Raw genomic sequence first — 23,867 nt, 5'->3', positions numbered from 1 at the left:
CGCTATGGAGTTTGGGGGGCAGCTGTTGTTTGGCAAGGACTTAAATGACATACTTGAGAGGTCCTCAGACAAGGCCAAAAAGTTCCCAGACAAAAGGAAGAGGGGAACAAATAGGTCCTTTCAGGGGAGACGATATGTTCCCAGACGAGAAGGAGGCAGACAGAGCTCACAGCATCCACAGCAGCAGAGAACTAGGAGATGGACTTATAATGCAGGAAGGGGAAGGTCTACCTTCCTGTTCAATAAGCCACAGCCAGTCTCTGCAAAGCCTGACAAATGACAGAGACTTACAGGTGGGGGGAAGGCTTCTTTATTTTTTTCAAGCCTGGCAGAAGATAACGGGGAACAGTTTTATTTTGGAGTTAATACGGAATGGTTACAAAATAGAATTCCGAGCCCAGCCCCCGAGGAATTTTGTAATCACAGGAACTCCCAGGGACCCGGAAAGGGCGGAAGCAATTCAGTCCTCTGTGATAAAGTTGTTACAACAGAGGGTAATTCAGAGGGTTCCGGTCCAGGAATATTGCAGGGGGTTTTATTCACGAGTGTTTGTAATTCAAAAGCCATCGGGGAGGTACAGAATGATCCTCAACTTGAAACCCCTCAACCCTTACATTCTGGAGAAAAAATTTCGGATGGAGAGCGTCGCATCGATCCGCAATTTGATTTGGCCAGAGGCGTTCATGGCCACCTTGGATTTGGAGGACGCTTACCTCCACATCCCTATCCATCCGCATTTTCAGAAGTTCCTGAGATTTGCGGTAGTTATGGGGGACGCGGTATGCCATTACCAATATCGCGCCCTGCCATTCGGAATATCCTCCGCTCCGAGGATATTCACGAAGGTAGTAGCAGAGGCCGTCGCGCATCTACATCTCCAGAATGTAAGGGTTCTGCCATATCTGGACGACTTTTTAGTTTTGGCAAATACCGAACAGGTCTTAAAAGAAAATTTACAGCTCTGCATCCAAACCCTGGAGACTCTAGGATGGATAGTGAGCAAAGAAAAATCGTGCTTACAACCCACTCAAACAGCTCTATTTTTGGGGTTAATATGGGACTCGAGTCAGGAAAGGATTTTGCTACCAGCGTCAAAGGTAGACAGGTTGATGTCGATGGTGAGGGACTACGAATTAGCCCCGACAGTTTCAGTTCGACAGACGATGACCCTGTTAGGACAGATGACGGCAGTAATCCCGGCAGTAGAATGGGCGCAAGCTCATATGCGGGAATTACAGACAGGGCTACTACAGACGTGGGACAGACAGAAGTCCTCCTTGGACAATCACTTGCCCCCTCCCCCACAGCCAGTATTACAGTCACTCCACTGGTGGTTGGACGCAGACAGGTTAGCCAGGGGGCGGCCCTGGATGCAGAAGGATCCGGTAAAAGTTTATACGGATGCCAGTGCCTGGGGTTGGGGAGCCCACTGTCAGGGGCATCAAGTGCAGGGGCAGTGGTCTCCACAGCTCAGTCGGAAGTCATCAAACTTCAGAGAGCTGATGGCTGTCAAATTGGCACTACTGTCGTTTCAACCTCAGTTACACAACAGAGAAGTAACGTTGTTTTCAGACAAGATGGTCACAGTGTCCTATATCAAAAAGCAGGGGGGAACCAGGGTCCAGAGTCTCAGAGAGTTAACCATGGAGATCTTAGTCTGGGCAGAGGAACAGGTGACGTCACTGACGGCAACCCACATACAGGGGACCCGGAACCGTTGGGCAGATGCGCTCAGCAGATCAGCCCTCACAGAGGCAGAGTGGCAGCTGAACCAGGACGTTTTCAATCAGATAGTGGCTCAGTGGGGCAGGCCAATATTGGATCTGTTTGCCACTCCGCAGAACGCGAAGGCAGCAGATTTCTGTTCCCTGCATCCTTCCTCTTCAACAGACCGGTTGGACGCACTAACAGTAGAATGGCCCACAGGCCTACTGTACGCTTTTCCCCCATTCAACCTGATCCCAAGAGCCCTCAACAAGTTGAGACACTCACATTCAGAAGTGATATTTATAGCACCCGGGTGGCCGAGAAGGGCCTGGTTCCCGTTTCTACAGACCCTAAAGATAAGGGGCCCTTGGCACCTAGGGGCCAGGCCAGACTTATTGATACAGAACGGCCAGCTACATCCAGATCCGGGGTTTCTCCAGCTCACAGCCTGGATCCTGAAAGGCAGACGTTGAGTGGGTTAGGATTTTCACAGAGGGTTATTAACACGCTGTTAAAATGTAGAAAAGAAAACACACGAAAGATTTATTCCAAGATATGGAGGGTTTTTTGTTCTTGGAGGGAGAAGAATAGTGTCAGGTCAAATGACACAAGATTTATTTTAGAATTTTTACAGGATGGAGTGGACATGGGGTTGGCAGTCAGCACCCTCAGGGTCCAGGTGTCAGCATTATCAGTTTTTTTGGACAGGCAGTTGTCAACTGAGTTACATATAAAGAATTTTCTAAAGGCAGTGGCCAGATCACAACCTATACCAGTAAAGGTGGTACCTCCCTGGAGCCTATCACTGGTTCTTGATTTTCTGATGTCAGATTTTTTTCAACCAGCAGATACAATCCCTATTAAGCTACTGACATTAAAGGTAGCCTTCTTAGTCGCCATTACGACAGCAAGGAGGGTGGGAGACATACAGTCCTTGTCAATAAAGGATCCTTATATGATAATCCACCCAGACAGAATAGTCTTCCGGCCAGATCCAACATACCTACCAAAGGTGGTCACAGGATTCCATAGAACGCAGGAAATTATTTTACCATCCTTTTCCACAGATCCTAAAAATGATAAGGAAAGGAGGTTGGCAAGTCTGGATGTAAGACAGGCGATTATTACCTATTTACAGAGGACACGGCAGTGGAGAAGGTCCAGCCATCTGTTTGTTTTATTTTCAGGCAGCCGTAAGGGGTTACAGGCTTCAAAAAGTTCCATAGCCAGATGGATCAGGGAGGTTATAGGATTAGCTTATAAGGAGTCAGGTGGTGAAACACCCACAAACATAAGAGCACATTCTACGAGGTCCTTGGCAGCCTCCTGGGCGGAGAGATCAGGAGCAACATTAGACCAGATATGCAAAGCAGCTACATGGTCGGGACATTCGACATTTGTGAAGCACTATCGGGTGGAGTTACTATCCAGCCAGGATCAGACGTTTGGACGCAAGGTGCTTCAGGCAGTCATCCCACCCTAAGGTAAAGAGTTCTCGCTGGTCTCAGGTGAGCTGTCCTGGAGTATGATGAGAGAAAGGCCGTCCTACTTACCGGTAGTAGTGTTTCGGCGAATACTCCAGGACAGCTGCCTTAGTACCCAGCCCTAATTTTGCGGATATCAGAAAGATAATTAAATGACAGAATGGGGTGAGCTAGATACTCTTCTATTGAACTGAGGAGGGGAAGGAAGGGACTGGCTATATAGGGTGCGGCCAGGGGCTGATTGGTTAATTGATTTAATTTGCATTTGTTTCCATAGGGGAGGGACTCAATGGTAATCTCAGGTGAGCTGTCCTGGAGTATTCGCCGAAACACTACTACCGGTAAGTAGGACGGCCTATATATTTAAAAAAACAAATAATTACCTTTGGTACAAAACTTTTTTAATATGTATGTCAAAAGGGTGTATTAATGTTAATTATGAAATTATGGGCTGGTAATTTGTGATGGACGCAACATTGAAAAAATGCACCTTTGTTTCCAAATAAAACATTGGCGCCTTACATTGTATGTGTTTTAAACATTTTAACCACTTCACCACTGAGGGGTTTTACCCCTTGAGCACCAGGGCAATTTTCACCTTTCAGCGCTCGTTCCATTCATTTGTCTGTAACTTTATCATTACTTATCACAATGAAATGAACTATATCTTGTTTTTTCCGCCACCAATTAGGCTTTCTTTAGGTGGGACATTATGCCAAGAATTATTTTATTCTAAATATGTTTTAATGGGAAAATAGGAAAAATGTGGGAAAAAATTCATTATTTTTCAGTTTTCGGACATTATAGTTTTTAAATAATACATGATACTGTAATTAAAACCCATGAAATGTATTTGCCCATTTGTCCCGGTTATAAAACCGTTTAAATTATGTCTCTATCACAATGTTTGGCGCCAATAGTTTATTTGGAAATAAAGGTGCATTTTTTCAGTTTTGCGTCCATCCCTAATTACAAGCCCATAGTTTATAAAGTAACAGTGTTGTACCCTCCTGACTTAAATATTTAAAAAGTTCAGTCCCTAAGGTAACTATTTGTGTATTTTTTTTAATTGTAAATTTTTTAATTTTTTTTTTAATTACAAAAAAAAAAATTGGGGAGTGTGGGAGGTAATGAGTTAAGTTTTTGTGTAGAAGTAATGTATTTGTATGTGAAAAATGCTTTAGGGTGTAGTTTTACTATTTGGCCACAAGATGGCCACAGTAACATTTTCTTTATGCGACCAGCAAGCGTCCGGAAGGACGCTTGCAGGAAGTACAAAGAGGCTGGGAACTTTTTTTTTTCACAATGATCGCGCTGCTTATCGGAGAAGCAGCGGATCATTGTGGGGCTTAGATCAACGAACGGAAATGGATTTTTCCATTCATTGATCTCCGGGCAGGCTGGCGGCGCGTGCGTGCGAGCGGGAGTGCGCGCATAAGCGAGCGGGAGCACGGGCAGCGGCGGGAACGCGGGAAGTACGGATTTCTCCGTCCCTGGTGGTAAAAGGATGGAAAAAGGGCCGGGTGGGGGTAAAGTGGTTAATAACTGGGACAAATGGGCAAATAAAATGTGTTGGTTTTAATTACGGTAGCATGTATTATTTTAAAAATATAATGTCCGATAACCGAGAAATAATGGATTTTTTCAATTTTTTTTCTTCTTTTTACTGTTAAAATGCAATTGGAATAAAATAATTCTTAGCAAAATGTACTATCCAAATAAAGCTTAATTAGTGTTGAAAAAAACAAGAAACAGATCATGTTGTTGTGATAAGTAGAGATAACGTTATTGGCGAATTAATGGAAGGAGCGCTGAAAGGTGAAAATTGCTCTGGTACAGAAGGGGAACGTCCTAACCATCCTTAACCCTATAAGTACTGATGGATACACCGCAACCATATACATATACTCGTAAATCAGTACTGTTTGAATCCACTCCTGACTAGGGATGTAGGTGAACCATTCGCCGGCGAACCCCTATGGGCTGCTACTACTTCCGGGGTCGCTATGACCCGGAGTAGTACGGCTGCGCTGGGCCGGCGGTGCGCGTCTTTGATCGCGCGCCTGTTGCCGGCCACTCTCTGCGCATGAGCATGACGTCACTCATGACGTCACACGTGCGCAGAAAGTGCTTGGCAACAGGCGTGCAATCAAGGACACGCACCGCCGGCCCAGCGCAGCCGTACTACTACGGGTCATAGCGACCCGGAAGTAGTACAAGGTGAGATTTCGCCGACATCTCTACTCCTGACAGTGCATTTGGTACTGACACCGCCACAGATATCCTTAGAGACCTTGGCTATTGCTGCCCACTGAGAACACATCACTGGACGCGTGTGCTTAGAGGAGTCTGACTCCCACCTCCCTAACAGGAGCTGATGTGCGGCAACAGACAGATTTTTGCATCCAAGCAAATATTGCCTTGATAAAGTGGGCCCTTCGTGGTTCTGAAACGTTGACAATACGTTTTTACATGAAACCAATAAAGATTTTCCTTGGATGTGCCAGCTCTTTGCTTTGTTGTGTGCTCTTACAGAAACTGTCTTGGCATCAAGGTTTTTTTTTATGAGTCCAAATGTGGACTATGATCCAGATCTGCTATTTTGTTGAGACACACTCTAGGCGTTTACACTTCTATGGGCAGTAAAGGCAATCAAATCTGAGAAGCAGGTGGTGAAAAAGGGAAAGGCAGAAGGTGGAGGACACTGACTATAAAAGTATGGTTCTAGATACTCAATTAGGTGGTCATTTGGGAGTAGATGAGAACTTTATATGGTCCTTGCAAGCACACAAGTAATCTTTGCCTGTGAGTTTTTTTTTTCTCTTCTGTCAACATTTTTGACTTGTTTACACTTCTATAATCTTATGGTGCATTTTAATATTCCTTCAAAGATTGTCCTAATTGGTAATCTAATGTATATTACATCATTATTTTAATGAAAGCTAACCGTAGCCTGCACTACTGCCTCAGAGAAGACTGAGGCCTGTATGAACAAATTAGCCTTCATTGACTTTAAACCTGATCCACATTACAGGATCATCCTGTATACATGCAGTAACTGCCTTCCTGACTGTAGGCATCTGCCAGAACATTCATTGTGTTATTGAGATGACTTGCCATCTTCCCGATCCTTTGCATATTTTTGTTCCTGAGCCTTTGGTTTCTGATCTCTGGCTTGACGGATGCTGATCCTGTGGCTTTCGGTTCATGAGTTGGCTTACAACAGTTCTCTGGCTTTTGACTCCTGGGGCCCAATGCAATTCACTTTTTCACCTAAGTTTTCTCCTAGTATATAATTTATCATTTTCTATTTAAAATTATTTTCAGCACTTAGCAACTGAAAAAGTTGGTGAATATGTATTATTAAAATTATTTTCAGTATTTTCTTGCTTGCTTGTAGTTTTAAAGTGAATGGAAACCGCATTTAAAAAAATGAGACAGATACTTACCCAAGGAGAGGGAAGGCTCTGGGTCCTATAGAGCCTTCCCGCTCCTCTCCTGGTCCCCTCGTTCCGGTGCTGGCTCGCCCGGTAGCAGTATTTGACTAAATTAGTCAAATACTGCTTTACCCGGCCGAAGGAGGCTTCAGAAGTCTTCAGGGAGCCCGAGTGCTCCTGAAGGAGGGCCCTGTACTGCGCCTGCGCAAGCACGCTCTCTTGCACACTCACGTGTGTGCAGTATGGAGCTGCACGTCTTCGGGAGGATACGGCTCCCGAAGACTTCCAAATACCCGTTCGGCGGGGGATTGAAACGGGGGGAGCCAGCACAGGATAGAGGGCACCCAGAGAGGAGACCGAAGGCTCTATACGACCCAGAGCCTTCCCTCTACTTAGGTAAGTATTTGCTTCATTTTTTTTAAAAATGCAGTTCCCATTCACTTTAAATGCATTTTATTGACAATTAGGAAAAAGCAGGTGATAAAATTAATTGCATATGGGCCCTGGACTTGTAGACTAGCAACCCATCCTTCCTTATGTTTACCTTGGCATGTACTTGCCTGATAGACCTCCAGAAGTGAGTTCTCACTAAATTCACTTTCACTGCTTATGTGGGAACCATGCAAACCCTGCTGAACATATTCTGCCTTTGAAGGGATGTTAGGAAATGCATTTCGCCAGCCTTACCTGACCAGATTATAATATGCTCTAACAATAACCGGAAGTATTATTACTTAAACCTTCAAAATGCTATAACAGTAAAATGTAAAGGAATAAACAGTGTTTAAACATAAGTAGTGTGTCTATAGTTTGGCAAAGCCACTCATGCTTGTCTCTTTTGTCTGCTGAGGGCAGCAGTGCAGGTGATATCAGGATCTTAGATAAGCACTATTATTTTGTTGTAGCCAGGATTGGTTTTGAAAGCTTCTGGCAGCCTTCATTCTCCGCTATGACATTTGTCTGCTGTTGGAGGTATTGTCTGAGAAGGCTGAGGGAGGCGTTCTACAGTTTCTGACATGAGAACATCCAAGATAACAGCTATTATTTCAGGACTGTAGTGGAAGAAAGAAGAAAAGGGCAGGAGGAGAAACCGGGAGCCCGATCTGGTGTAGTATGTTGAGTTATGACGATAGTTCAAACGGAATTCTATGTTGTTATACTCACAAAATCAGGTTGCGAACCAAGCAACCACTTCGTGCGCATACGGCGAAGTACCGTCTCCGCTCGTCCTTGTCCGTATATGGTCGCAGCTCCTTCAAAAAGTCCTCTTGCCAAAGTGGTAACCCCTAGCTTAGGGTGAAGCATCAAAACAGAATGGAGTAGGAGGCGCCCGTAGTATGTTTATGTTGTATTTTTGGATCATAGGTAGGTAGCAACAATGATTAGCGAGTAGAAAATAAAATAAAAATTATAATAAAATAATAAGATAACGGACGGTCCTACCTTAAAAAAGTAGTCTCTCCGCTAGATAGCATAGACAGTAAAACACTTTATTGGGCACTTTTAATTGACAACACGTTTCGCGGAAACGACCGCTTCCTCAGGTCGAGTACTGTGCCTTTAGAAAGAAACATATATACACAGGGCACTTAGAACAAACTCACTCTGTTACATTTCAATATTAAAGCATGATAAATAAAAAAGAACATAATAAAACATTAGAAATATTAGAAATGTGTACATATGTTAAGGCCTATCAGCCTACATATAGTAAAACAACCATCACTATTACAGTGTGTGCATAGTGAAGTATAAAACTAGATCACTGTCCTAGTATAAGGCAGACTGGCTAATATTATTATCATCAATAAAACGGTCAGCCATAAGATATACTTATAGTAAAGCATAGATATAAATTATAACCAAATAAAGAACAGTTCAAAATATGGGGCATAGTCATAGTCGATAATGTTTTATGGGATATTAGGACTGGCTAGGAAAGACGGGGGACAAAAATAAGGTATATTAAGGCTGGAGAGCCAGAGTACAAAGGATTAGGAATGGTGCTGATATAGCAGGGGATAGGAATGACCTGAGTTGCATATTCAGAGCATATCTATAACCCTAAGTAATGGGGAGCTGCTAGGGAAGTGGAGGGGATTAACAAAAGGGGCTAGATAAAAGATATAAATATAGTTCCCTGCACGCTATATCTATATTGGGCGGGGGAACAATACTGGTGTCCAGATGCTATCGTAAGAAGGGAGCTTACCTTACAACAACAGGATGGCTATCCTAGGCGCCTGTGAGAACAGCGCTCGTCTCTGGAGTGGTGTAAATAAACATCTAATGTCCTACTGGCGGTGGGAGGGCACTGAGGCGGCGCCGTACAGTGCGCGTGATGTCACCGCACCGGACGTGGCGCGTGACGTCATTAGGAGGGTCGGGTCGCGTCCTGGGGGATGAAAGATGCCACTCAGGGCACTGAGGCGGCGCTGTGTGGTGCGCGTGACGTCACCGCGCCGAACGCGGCGCGTCACGTCATAGGAAGGGTCGGGTCGCGTCCTGGGGAAAGGGAAATGCCATGGAGATGATAGGGGGCGTCACCATAACTAGCTAGCTGGTGACGTAGTCTGGCCGGCTAGTGAACGGCAGAGGGCCCATACAGATGATACTGTTTACTGTGTGAGGAGGCTGTCTGGTTCCATGCGCGGCCTCCATTTTGTTGAAGCCTTTTGGACCTCACAACATAAAAAGTAAGGGCAATATACATGAAATTTAAATAGAGCCACAGATGAAAAAACAATAGTGATAAAACAATAATTAAAGACATAAACACGTGCCACGTCCGGCGCGGTGACGTCACGCGCACTGTACGGCACCGCCTCAGTGCTCTCCCACCGTCAGTAAGACATTAGATGTTTATTTAAACCACTCCAGAGACGATCCCTGTTCTCACAGGCGCCTAGGATAGCCACCCTGTTGTTGTAAGGTAAGCTCCCTTCTTACGATAGCATCTGGACACCAGTATTTTTCCCCCGCCCAATATAGATATAGCGTCCAGGGAACTATATTTATATATTTATATCTTTTATCTAGCCCCTCTTGTTAACCCCCTCCCCTTCCCTAGCAGCTCCCCATTACTTAGGGTTATAGATATGCTCTAAATATGCAACTCAGGTCATTCCTATCCCCTGCTATATCAGCACCATTCCTAATCCTTTGTACTCTGGCTCTCCAGCCTTAATATACCTTATTTTTCTCCCCTGCCTTTCCTAGCCAGTCCTAATATCCCATAAAACATTATCGACTATGACTATGCCCCATATTTTGAACTGTTCTTTATTTGGTTTTAATTTATATCTATGCTTTACTATAAGTATATCTTATGGCTGACCGTTTTATTGATGATAATAATATTAGCCAGTCTGCCTTATACTAGGACAGTGATCTAGTTTTATACTTCACTATGCACACACTGTAATAGTGATGGTTGTATTACTATATGTAGGCTGATAGGCCTTAACATGTGTACGCATTTCTAATATTTCTAATGTTTTATTATGTTCTTTTTTATTTATCATGCTTTAATATTGAAATGTAACATAGTGAGTTTGTTCTAAGTGCCCTGTGTATATACTGTATGTTTCTTTCTAAAGGCACAGTACTCGACCTGAGGAAGCGGTTGTTTCCGTGAAACGCGTTGTCAATTAAAAGTGCCCAATAAAGTGTTTTACTTTCTATACCTAGCGGAGAGACTACTTTTTTAAGGTAGGACCGTCCATTATCTTATTATTTTATTATAATTTTTGTTTTATTTTCTACTCGCTACCATTGTTGCTACCTACCTATGATCCAAAAATACAACATAAACATACTACGGGCGCCTCCTACTCCATTCTGTTTTGAAGCTATTATTTCACACTTTCTTTAGTATTTATTTTTATTTCAAAAAAATAATTGCTGCTGTTTTTTAAAAACAAAATTAATAGTCCTGCTTTTGAATAACTGTGTATGCTCATGTGCACAGAGCTGTCACAAGTGAACTTGCAGGCCCAACCTATACATGTTAATGTAATAAATATGCAGACTGGGTGCCATCTGGCCCCTGTGATGGCCGGGCGTGCATTGCCTGCTGTAGCCGCTGGCCATCGCTTCAGTAGGGAGATGGCTAGCTCACACTTTTGACTGTATAGCAGCAATAAGGTGAGGGATTCCTTGCATTGGTAACTTTCTTTCAGGTTTCTATCTTGACCACCTCAGACCACCTAACGCCAGCTCTATATTAATGAGAAGAAAAGGATGTAAGATTCATTTGGCTGCTAAGTTGTATGGCTAAGCAATAAACTGTTAAAGTTGCAGAATGCTGAATTGCAAAAAATAGCCTGGCCACTACGGGGTTATAAACCTGAGGCCCTCAAAAGGTTAATGCACCATGGACAAATATTTATTGGGTAAAGGAAGCATTTATGCACACGCATTTGTCCAGCCAGACTACTAAGGTCTCAGTCGAAGCAGTCTCGCCTTGTTTAAAAGGGTCCCACTATCATAGCTGGCGCAGATGTCAATGTTAAGGTTGAGGGTGGGTGTTAAGGGTATGTGCAAGGGATTAAGGAATTAAGGATAGTTGCCCAGGGGTGGGGTTAAGGTTAGGTGCCAACCAATAGGCTATTTAAGGGTTAGGCACTACAAGGAGGGTTAAAGGTTAGGCACCATCAGGGGTGAGGTTAAAGAGAACCTGAGGTGGAGAGTTTTGTTTAAAAAAAGGTATCAGGGGGGGGGGGGGGCATGACCAGAAGCCCATGGAGTAGGTTGCACAGGCAGAGAGCTCCCGCTTACCCATCTGAAACACCTCTCCGTATACCTAATTAAGCTGCCGCACACCCACATTTTTATGCTGAATCCGCTTGCTGGAACATGGTGCCCCGTTGTGAGCTCATTCCCCTGATGACACGCCGCGGCTCCAAGGGTACTGCCAAGCTCCGGCCATTCATTTGCATCAGGAATATCTCACTCCAGCCAGGGTAGCTAGGTACAAACCGGGCGCTTCTGACTCTTGCCCCAAATGTGGAGCGCAATGCCCTTCATTTTATCATTTGATCTGGCAGTACCCCCAAATATCAGCCTTCTAACTTCAAATAATTAACTTCCTTCATGACAAAATGGGTTGTCCTGTGACGCTAGACCCGAACCTATGTGTGCTGTGTGTAATATCTGATGAAGGATTGCATTCTAGCACGAAAACAGACAGATTGCCCTTAATTGGCTTGCATCTTCCCCTCTGAGATTTGCATGTTGGAGTAAACGACTTGATAACAGCCTGCCATACAAAAAATTAGCATATCTGCACAGTAACCCTATCAACCAATTCCATCTGATCTGGGACAGGTGAAAGGAAAGTACATGAGATACCTGGCATTTCCAGTTTTTCCAAGCTGGCACCTCTGTGTATCATACTCAAGAGGCTCGTATGTTGCCTTAAACCAGAACACTACGTGCATATAGTAAATGTCCTAAACTGTGCCTATATAAGGTACCGTTTGGTTAATATAATGCTTGCAGCGTTTCACTATTGCGTTCCCCTTTCTTGTACCTGATTTATGTGCCTTGTGTAACGTACTGCTGTTTGCCCATATCTAATCTAGTTGCGTTGTCTGTTTCTATGAGTTATACATCTGCATACTGTTATAGTATGCATGCCATGACTATTTCTTATCAATAAACCTTCTTATTGGTTAAAACAAAAAATTATCTGAATCAGGAGGCTAGCCGAATTAGGTAGCGTCAATTACTGTTACTCCCACTTCTCACAATCAGTGAAGAATGGCAGAGCTGGCCAATTAGAGCTGGGAAAAGGGTGTTCCTAACACCAGTGTTGACATTTTGCAAAAGTGCCTTTCCTGCAAGGGACGCCCGATAAGCAACTTGTTTCAATTTTGGAGATGACAGCATGGCGCAGAGGGGCTGAGAGCTACAAGTGGGGTACCCAGAGACATGACATAAAGGAGGGCGAAATGCCTCTGTGTCCCTTCTGCCCCCTCCCTCCCACGTGTGCCACCTTGGGTACATTTTAATGGTTAGTCACCACCAGAGGAGAGGAAAAGGTTTGGCACCCCCAGTGGAGGATTCTATATGAGAGTAGGGAGAGGTTAGGCCATAATAAAATATCGGTAAATATTGCCAATATTTTACTTTATGAATGTAGTCGAATATTGGTAAATTTACCAATATTCTACTACCGCTATTCTGTGCTTTTTTGAACAGGTGCTTTTTTTTTAAATGTATGCGGTCTTAGTCATTCAGATTGGCACTACACTATCTTTATTGTAAATTGTATGTTTACACTTATCACTTGAGTACTTTATTTTTCACCCCCTGACAAAGCCACACTTTTGGGGTAAACATGTGGGGTCATTTGTGTATTTAAAATTCTGGTTAGGGATTGATTGCACTGAACCGAAACCGAAGGGTGAGGTTAAATTAATAATACAATAACATTTGTAAAGCTCTTTTCTCCCATAGGAGTCAAAGCACATAGATATGTCTGAGATCAATATAGGGTTGCAGGCTGGACTGTGTTACAAAGGAAATAGTCAGGTGTCATTAATGCCTTGCTAAACTGGTGGCTTTTCAGTTTGGACTTAAATGCTTCCAGGGATGGAGATGTCCTGATTGGGTTTGGCATGGAGTTCCAAAGTGTAGGGGCAGCATGAAAGAAGGCTCTGTCTCCAAAGGTTTGGAGGTGGACTCTAGCGTGACCAAGTTATGAGATCTGTTTAATATAAGATTGTGGGCATGTGATGCAGTTTCAACAAATCCTTCAGGTATCCAGTGTCCAGATTGTGCAAGGATTTGAATGTCATTAAGCCCATCTCAAACAGAATTCTCCATTTTATCGGTAGCCAGAGGAGTGATTGCAGGGTTGGTGTTATGTGGCAATGGCAGGGTTGGCTATTTAACAGTCTTGCATCAGCATTCTGTACTAATTGCAGGCAGTGCAGGTCTTTGTTTGGAAGGCCTGTTTAGAGAACAATGCATTAGTCCAACCTTGATGTGATGAAGGCACGAACTAGGGTTGGAAAATCCGCTGGATGTGTGAAGTGTTTAATCCTTGCAATGTTCCTTAGGTGAAAGAAGGAATGTTTCACAACAGCTGAGATTTGATTTCTGAAGCTAAATACCCCATTAATTATTACACCAAGGCTGTGCACAAAGTCTGAGTTGTTCAGGTCTGAGCTTCCTATCCTTAGTGGTGCTGGATGGGACTGGAGCTGCTTTGCTGTGGAGCGCTGACCTCTGGTAACAAGAAACTCAGTTTTGTCAGCATTTAGTTTTAGCCAGTTATTATTCATCCACTCCTAAAACTCACCAAACACGTGTTTATCTCTGGGGTAGGGTCTGTGACACCAGGTTTGAATGATAAATCTAGCTGGCTATCACCATAGCAATGATATGTCAGGCCATGGTTTTGTATGATTTTTCCAAATGGCAGCTTGTATATGGTGAACAGCAAAGGGGACAATAGCATGCCCTGGTGTACACCATATTTTAGTAGTACAGGGTTGGAGAGGAAAGGGCCCCAAGGCTACCCTTTGTGTTCTGCAAGCCAGGAAGGAGTTAAACCACTGGAGAACTAAGCCATCTATGCCACAGTACTCTTGTATCCTGTTAAGCAAGATTTCATGATCATCTGTGTCAAAATCTACTGGGAGGACAAGCAAAATCGGGATCGAACATTGGCCTCTGTCTCTTGCCATGAGCAGATCGTTGCAGATCTTGGCGAGCGCTATTTCACACCTGTGATGTTTTCTGAAGCCAGATTGTAGAGGGTCAAGGATGCTGTTTCTTGAGAGCCTGGCTTCAAGTTGTTGGGAGGTTTGAAACAGGTCTGTAGCTATTTAGATGATTGCTTCTGATGACTGCTTCTTTCAGACAGGTGGGAAACCTTCCTCCTTGTAACGAACAGTTCACTATTTTGGTGAATGCTGGTCAAAATAGCTAAGGGGATTACAACATGAACTTAGTTGGGCCAGGGTCCAGATCGCAGGTCCTCTGCCGAAGGTATATTATACAGTTGCTCCTGTACCCAATCTGTTTATATTACTTTGGTGTAATTGTAATTCTATATACTGTATATATTTAGTGTACCTTGATTATTTTAATGAATATTTTTTGAAAGTTAAGTTGTTTCTTAGCGAGTAGTTAGTCCTCTAATAAGGGAGTCCCTCTTTGACATTTTCTCAATAGCTAACTTGTTTTCTGTTTTATTGTAGTATAGTATAGAGCACTTGGTTTACAAAGAGTCTGTTCTGCATTGTTTTATTTAATTTCTAGTTGTTTTATTAATCTGTCAAGTTTCTTCAGTGGGAGGTCAGTTGTGACTTTCTTTCAATGGCCATTTTAATTAGCCATGACAGTCAAAAAACATTTGAAAGGCAGACAAAGTCAAGCGTAAGCACTTTCTGTCTCACATCCATTGTCCGTGATAGCAGAGTTAATTGTACATTGACTGAAAAGAGTACCTTCTGAGCATTTTCTAATACAAAACTGCTTTATAGGGCATAAATTTGGTAGCTTGCACTTAGTGAAGCACCATGCTTCCACTCTGGGAGAAGAATAGAATGCAGGGCAAGAAATGGAGCTTGTGGTTTTTTGTTTTTTTTCATACAGTAAGTAAAATACATTGTACAATCAGAACGCTTTTCTGATTGATATTTAATACTGCTCCATTTTCTTTTATGGATTTAAAAATGAATCTCAATCATTTTTGGCTGACAGGTATACACTGAAAGGTATACATACCAGATAAAAGTTGGTAATAGACCATTCCTGAAAAAAGGAACAATATCTGCAAATAATTCAACTTGCAAATATTCTGTACATGTGGCAACAACACAGTCGTGTACTGTAAGTAATGCAGAGATACTGTGTGTACTCATTCAATGTTCAAGCAGAGTAGCTCCGCATGCATATGTGTGCCAATGGTCATTTGTTCTCCAAATGTATTTGTACACATAGTCTCACATGAATAATAATCACTCAAACAGATCATGCAGGATAGAGTATTCTTTGTTCCTAGAAACCATTGTTGGTTCTTATCTTTTTTCACTTTGTTAGGCCCCGTTCATACTGGGGTGCCTTTTGCCAAAGATTTGCCTTTTGCTGATTGCCAGCGATCCTATAAGATTACTCTCACTGCATCGATTGTGGTGCGTTTGCAATTATCGCTGATCGCAAACACTCTGCATACAGCATTTTCCTAGCGATTGAGTTACAAGTATTATTCACTATTTCTGAAAAATAGCGCAAAATCACGATCGTAATCACTAGGCAATTGTGATCACGATTTGTGTTTACAAGTGTGAATGGAGCCTCAGGCTGTTTTTCAAAGAAAAATTGTCAGATGACCAGTTATGGCTTATTTGTTTCCAATTACTTTTACCTAGCCTGTGAAAAAGGCTTGAAACTGATGATCCTGACATTCTTTCTTAATGAATGCTATACAATATTAAAATAAATCCAGTGCAAAAATCTTGGGTACATGTGAAAAAGTACTCTACAGGGGAAATGATCAAAAATGATGCTTTGGATGAGACACTTACATGGTAGGTTGTTCCAAGCATCCTGGAGAAGCATATTTGGTTCTGTGTCTGTAAGTAATCCTTGAATTCCTTGATGATGTTGACCTTAGTGTTCTCTGGGACCGGACACCTGTTGCATGTCTTCATTTTCTTCTTTTTACTGCATAGAGCTCTTTATGATTTTGAGCAGTTGTCTAGCTCCATTGTCAAGCTGCATAATGAAGCTGTTAGTGAGTGATTCTCATAGCTATGTTCCTTTCCAGTGGCATCATACGTGTGAGCATAGCAACATGTACCATGTTTTCTAGAAGTGGCTGGCTTTATAAAGACCCAGGGGCCATGGTAGGACGCACATTGGGGGGGGGGGGTTATTCCATTTGCTGCCCAGTTTCTTTGGTAGCCACTTGTTATTTTGCAACCTTATGCAATAGTAGCTAGTTTAACCACCTCACAGTAGTGTTAAGACACTGACAGCAATTGAAAAAATGAAGAAAGAAAAGGATACATTTTTGCAATTTTTGTGTAAACTGCACTTAATCCAGTCATGGGAGAAAGCAATGTTTCAGGATAATATTTGCTGTACGGAATTGCTATAAACTTCCCAGTTACTATGCCACACCCAAGCTGGTTGATGGGACTCCCCTGCTCATCCCGTGCCCGTGCTTGGCAGACCCAAACACCATTCATGGGGTGAAGTTCGGGATCTGAATACAATATTCAAGTCTGCCTGAACCGAATTGCCAAAGTTCAGGTTACATCAACCAGTGACCTAAATCTGAACAGCCTCTGATAATTTTATCTCTAATCTCTTCTGCTTCCAACTTTACCAAAAAGTAGTAGTAAGGGGGGGGGGGGGGGGGGGGGGGAAGTAAATCGATTCATTAAAAAGTAAAAAAAATAGAAGAGAGATTGAGAAATGATTGATATTCTTCGTTTAATTTGTTTATGTTGTTTGATCCACAATGAGCCTTGAAATCATCATTATTATTTATTATTATTATTTATTGAATTTATATAGCGCCAACATATTATGCAGTGCTGTACAATAAATAGGATTACAGACAATGATAACAGGGGTGACAGCACAATACAGGTAATAGACAATAGATACAACAATACAGGTAATAAGCAATAAGATACACAACACAATGCAGATAGTATTGCAATGCCAGATCATACACTGGAGTGGTAGTGGTAAAAATACAAGATCCCATAATTAAGGGTAAAGTGCGCACAGTCAAGTATGATACACAAGGGGAGAGGGTCCTGCCAAAGGCTTACAATCTAGAGAGAGGGGGTGGTGACACGAAAGTAGGGTTGCATCATGTTTACTACTGGCAGACATGAAAAAAACTAGACAGCACCAACTGCCATTATCTATAACCACACACTAACAATGCGATAGGGTGAAAATGTTATCTATCTCTAGGTCTACATGTGCACAAAGGGAGATACTGGGCGCTTTGCAGTTTGTAACACCTGTTATTTCCCACAATGCAGCAAGGGTCACAGAAAGTAAAACGGTCACAACCATGGTCATGACATCACACTGTGGAAAGGGTTTCGCCACAATTTCAGCTATACCCCCCCCCCCTTGTTCTACTCCAGAATAGGTAGAGATTTCTCGTTTGAAAGGGGGGGGGGGGGTGTATCAGCTACTGAATGGCATAAAGTTCAATTTTTGGTTACAGTTCCTCTTCATGATTGTATTTGAAACTGTTCACTGATCTGAGGGGCAGGGTTAATTGATAACCTTAGTGGATATCACAAATGGAGTAATATGTCTGTAAGAACTAGATTTCAGTGTGTTTGTTGCCAACTTTACCAGGAGAAAAACAGGGAATATCCCCTAGCAAGCTTTACGAGTTGCTGCAAGCAATGATAAATAGGTGGGTAAGAGACAGAAGTCAGAGCTTGATGCAAAGATTTTTTTAATTTTTTGAATGTTTTATAATAACAAAAGACAATAACATTGTATAAAGTGTACAACTGAGTAAAGTTCACATGGGTCACTATTTGCTCAGCAATGACTTGCCTGATTTTTCCCCTGAGTATAACAAAGTATTACATTGTAATTACTTATATGGCAACTTTTTGAAAAATAATTGTCTCTAAAACACTTCAAAACATTGCAAATTAACTTCAATAAGCTCACTGTGTAGCTTGCAGCAATTACTTGATGAAGTCCACACAAATACTGATTCTTAGATGGCAAGCCCTACTTGCATGTAGCTTAAAAAAATAATTCAGTAGCAGAAAATCACCTCACAACTTTGCATTGAATTTAAACTGTGTGGCTAGCAGGAAAGACTTGACAAGGTGCTGGACCCTAGTTTTTGGATTTGGTGCCATGGGTGAAGAAGATAAAAGGGCAGGCCTAGGCATCAGGAAGTAAAGGTTTTTGTTGGACATCAGAAAGAGTTTAATATAGGAGAAGAGGTTAAAGTTGGACATCAGGAAAGGGGTAACTTTGGAGGACTTTAGGATAAGTGACAGAAAGGAGTTAACATGGGTGGTTTAGGGTTCAATATCAAAGAAGTTGGGGAAAAAAAGGAAGTTGGCCTAATTTTTTTTCAAATTTGCTGCAGAGAAAAATGCTGAATCGGAACACGGATGAATGTGAGAAAGTTACTCTGGTCCCTGAGCGTTCCGTTGACTGTAATTATATGTGTGGCTGTGCACATTTCCCCGTATGCTGCAAATTGCTTGCAAATTTGTTTAGTGTTATCCCCGCCTCACAGTGTAAAAAAATAAAAAGTATTTTTTCCCTCTGGCGTAGTGTTAAAAGACCACTATCGCAAAATTTCTAAAAAATAAAACTATAAAAAGATTTATTCTGGAAAGAATGCTAGTAGAAGGGATAGTGAAGAGTAGGGAATTACTTAAAAAATAAATCACCCTGCTGTTTATACATTTACGGCAGCGTAAATGTCACAGCTCTTCCGACAGATAGCTCCTCTCTGCCTGGCAAAAATCACAGGAAAAGATTGTTTTATTGCTTGAAAAGACGTTAGCAGCATGCAGTACAGTCTAATCATCTTAGCCAAGCAGGGGGGTACTCACCTCGGGAGGGGGAAGCCTCATTGGGACCCTGAAGCTTCCCCGTCCCGGGGTGAGTACCCTCCCCTGTAGCTGCAGGAAGTCCAACGGTGGCTCCCCTGAAGTGTCCCAGAATCCTCCCTCGACAAGCCTGACAAGTGCAGATTTATTTACCTTTTTCTGGTTCCAGCGGGGGCGCTGTTGCGGCTCTCTGCACAGAGATGCGTGAAAATAGCCGGTCTCTGTCGGGTCCGCTCTACTGCGCAGGCGCAGGAGAGCGGCCAGACATTTACGCCTATCTCAGAGCGGAAAGCCGATACTGCACCTGGGCTGGAGCCGGGAAGGTAAATATTTACATCCCAGCTGTTCGGGGAGCTTTGTTGCCGCCGCCGTGGGACTGAGGAGGACGGAGGGAAGCCTCAATAGGATCCGGAGGCTTCCCCCACCTGAGGTGAGTACCCACAAGGGAGGTTTTTTTCGTTACAGGTTTTCTTTAACCCTTTGCTATCCCTTCTTCTAGCATTCTTTCCAGAATAAATATTTTTTAGGGTTTTTTTTGAGACTTCATGATAGTTGTCCTTTAAACCCTACCTAGCCCATTAACCTCTTGTGTCAACTGTATCTAGCCTTTGGATGCACACACACCTAAAATGCCTGCATCCTGCAGGTATTGGATGAGATCGCCAGGTTGACAGTTGGGAGCATCAATGCTGTACAAATACATTGCTCTACCATTGCCAAGCTATACATCTGTACAGCTTCGGAACCACTTGAAACATGCAAACTGGGGATAGTCTGCTACATGCTCAACTAGTAATGAAATAAGGCATTTGTGGTATAATTTTAACCACTTTTTATATGATTTCTACCAGAAGCAGTGCTGTTAACGATCGGGCGTGCTCCCAGGCGCGCTCCTGTCACAGCCTGCTTCTGGACTATTTGGTCTAAGGGAACTGGAATTCCTTTAGCCAATTAGCAGACCCCCCGTGGAGGAATGATTAATGCTATGCCCATTAGCATTGATCATTCCTCCTTCCTCCCTGCAGCAATCAGTGTATAAAAACCTGTACAGAAAAAGCACAACTCACCTCTCGGGATCTAGCGGCGATCATCCAGCAGGAACCACTGTTCACCGCTCTGCAGTCAGCCCAATACTGCCCTTTACACCAGGTCCCAGCTTGATGACTTCATCAAGGTGGGACCCGCTATATACGGCAGTACGGGGCTGACTGCGGAGCGGTGAACAGTGGCTCCTGCTGGGCGATTGCCGCTAAATCCAGGGAGGTGAGTTCTGCTTTATCTTTACAGGTTTTTATTTACAGATTGGGCATGGGGGGCTGCCTAGCAGGAGGGGGGCTGCCCAACAGAAGAGGGAGGTGCCTAATATGAGGGGGGCTACCTAATATAAGGGGGCACTGGCGGGGTGACAAAAGGAGGCACATTATGCTGGGGGTACCCAATAATGGTGGCACATCTGCCTATCTATAATAGGGTGGTAATACTGGGTGTACATCTGGTTATCTATATGGGGGGGACCTAATACTGAGAGCACAGCTTACTATACTGGGGGGATGACCTAATAGTGGGGACACATCTGGCTACCTATAGGGGGGCTAATTCTGGGGACACATCTGGCTTCCTAAAGTGGCGGCCTAATACTGGGGGCACATCTAACTATTTATGGGGGGGCTGATACTGGGGGCACAGCTGGTTACCTGTACTTGGGAGGGGCATCTGGTTATCTATACTGGGGGTACCTAATACAGGGTGCACACCTGGCTACTCATAGAGGGGTTAATACTGGGGGCACATCTGGCTACTTATACTGTGGGGGGGGGGGTGCTGTCTAATTTTCACCATTTAAAATAATATATACAGTGGGATGCAAAAGTTTGGGCAACCTTGTTAATCGTCATGATCTTCCTGTATAAATCATTGGTTGTTACAATGAAAAATGTCAGTTAAATTTATCATATAGGAGACACACACAGTGATATTTGAGGAGTGAAATAAAGTTTTTGGGAGTTACAGAAAGTGTGCAAAATTTGTTTAAACAAAATTAGGCAGGTGCATACATTTGGGCACCACAAAAAAAAATGAAATCAATATTCAGTAGATCCTCTTTTTGCAGAAATTACAGCCTCTAAACGCTTCCCGTAGGTTCCAATGAGAGTCTGGATTCTGGGTGAAGGTATTTTGAACAATTTCTCTTTACAAAACATCTCTAGTTCATTCAGGTTTGATGGCTTCCGAGCATGGACAGCTCTCTTTTTTTTCCCAAATTATTTCAAATTTAACTGAAGACCCCCTGGCCATCCATGTTAGCTTATACAGAGGAAGGTCGTTATTGATTAATTTCTTCCATAGGTTGATGGAGGGGGCTGAGGAGTGTTTCCATTCAAGAGCGATGGCTTTCTTGGCATACAATAACAGCAATCTAACCAGGGTTCTTTTATGCTTACTCAAAGGCCAATCATTTACCATACCTAGCAAATATGCCTTATATGAGGACACCATAGGTATTTCTAGCACATTACTCATAAAGGATGCTATCTCCTGCCAGAAAGTTTGTATTATAGTACATTCCCAAACCATGTGCCGAAAGGTGCCAGGGCTATGTCCACATCTCCAGCATACATCACTGGCACCCCTAGCAAATGTCGAGATTTTAACTGGTGTATAATATACCTGGTGAAACGAGCGTAGTTGAATGAGTTTATCCCTAGAGCATATAACTGTCCTCATATAGGTTTCGGCAAAGTCCGCCCACTCTTCCCGCGTTATTTCCTCTCCCCAATCTTCCCACATTGCCCTGGACTTACTCAGACGGAGCGAGTACTTGTAAGTGATAAGATTAGAGTAGAATTTAGAGATTAGTCCTGCATCGTCTTTGGCTAGTAGCCAGCTTTCTATGACACCTGTAGTTAATTGCACTTGTAAGAATTTAAATTGGGACATAGCTATTTGAAAATACCTAAATTTAGAATATCTAGGCAACTGAAATTCAGATACAATTTGGGACCATGTTTTAAAGATACCATCCTGATAAAGTTGATGTATATATTTTACCCCTCTTTGGACCCAAAAATCAGCCCCGTCCATAGTTGAGAATTCTGATAGACGCTGATTGCACCACAATGGGGAGCTAGGAGAGCATTTATCAATTTTTTTCACCTACAACCTTCATGGATTTATAAAAAATCTTAAGGGAGACATTCAAAATTGTATTTTCCCCAGGTATAACTGTATTACCCCTATATATAATGTTACATAGTAGTAGCAGTAGGGTATTGTACCGTGTTAGCCATCAGTAAAAGCAAGAAGTTTTAAATCAGGATGATACCATTTATTGGCTAACTACAAATGAATAAGAATAAACAAGCTTTCGGCCTTGCAGCCTTCGTCAGGTTTACATCCTGTTAGTTTGCAAGCTGGTGGTACAGACAGCTTATATACATGCAACATCAAAAGGGAAAACAGATATTTTTTTATTTTTTTTTTCAAGCATAAATACGTCATTAAGATGCCTTAATACAAACAGACCATCTAAATGGGGTAAGATAAGGATCCTTGTTTACTCCATTGCTCACAGACCTGGTATTTAGGATTGACCCAGAGGTATCGTAAATTCTTAGTTCACAAGTTCAGCTAGAGTGGCTGAGACAGTTCATATATCATCAATCTCATACCAATATAGAAAGTTGTTGTCCTTATTCAAACCCTTCTGTACAGCTTTGAACCAATTTATAAATTTTGTTTCTGCTATTAATCGGTCATTTGACGTTTTGAAGCCGCCCTTCAGGGCAGTGACACGAAGATCATCCATGCTGTGTCCGTTGGACCGAAAGTGTGTAGCAACTGGGAGTCCAGATTTGGTATCATTAATAGTGTGCCTGTGTCCATTCATACGTTTGCGCAGTGTTTGTCCAGTTTCTCCCACGTACATAACATTGGGGTATTTAGCACTGATGTTCAGATATACCAGATTGGTGGACCCACAGGAAAATTTACCTTGTACTCTGTACTCCTGTTGTGAACCTGGTATCGTTACCCTGTCAGTGGAGTAAATGTGTCTGCAGGTCCCACATATTTTTTGTCGGCAGGGTGATGTTCCGTTTTGTTGAGGCCTATTCAAAGAGCTCCTGACAATCATCTGTTTTAGATTGTGTGGTTGCCGATATGACAAGAGTGGAGGTTTAGGGAATATCGTTCTCAGTCTGTGATCCTTGTGTAAAATGGGATGAAGTTCCTTAGCAATCCTCCTTAACCTGCTGGGCGGTCTGGACGAGCTCAGCTCGTCCAGTACCGCCGGAGCCTGCCGCTCAGGCCCTGCTGGGCCGATTTGGCTCAAGTAAAAAGCAGCACACGCAGCCGGCACTTTGCCAGCCGCGTGTGCTGCCTGATCGCCGCCGCTCTGCGGCGATCCGCCGCGAGCAGCGGCGAAAGAGGGTCCCCCCAGCCGCCTGAGCCCAGCGTAGCCGGAACAAAAAGTTCCGGCCAGCGCTAAGGGCTGGATCGGAGGCGGCTGACGTCAGGACGTCGGCTGACGTCCATGACGTCACTCCGCTCGTCGCTATGGCGACGAGGGAAGCAAAACAAGGAAGGCCGCTCATTGCAGCCTTCCTTGTTTATTCTGGGCGCCGGAGGCGATCGGAAGAACGCCTCCGGAGCGCCCTCTA

General features: G+C 43.2%; 1 protein-coding gene across 5 annotated transcripts in view; it reads left to right on the top strand.

Annotated features, from left to right (window-relative positions):
- Positions 1 to 23,867, top strand: part of LRRC20 (leucine rich repeat containing 20) — a 576,862-nt gene that overhangs the window by 383,463 nt on the left and 169,532 nt on the right. Inside the window, exon 5 of one of the 5 annotated variants that reach the window (XM_068257849.1) lies at positions 3,469 to 3,535. The exons of the other annotated variants lie outside the window; for them this stretch is intronic. Within the exon in view, the coding sequence (XP_068113950.1) occupies positions 3,469 to 3,497 (29 nt within the window). The 3' untranslated portion in view covers positions 3,498 to 3,535. Of the gene's footprint in view, positions 1 to 3,468; positions 3,536 to 23,867 lie in introns of those variants that run through there. 5 annotated transcript variants of the gene reach the window in all.

The sequence above is a fragment of the Hyperolius riggenbachi genome, chromosome 10 (assembly GCF_040937935.1).
Source record: "Hyperolius riggenbachi isolate aHypRig1 chromosome 10, aHypRig1.pri, whole genome shotgun sequence".
Taxonomy (NCBI): domain Eukaryota; kingdom Metazoa; phylum Chordata; class Amphibia; order Anura; family Hyperoliidae; genus Hyperolius; species Hyperolius riggenbachi.
The sequence above is the reverse complement of the archived record's forward strand: the minus strand, read 5'-3'. Positions and strand labels throughout refer to the sequence as shown.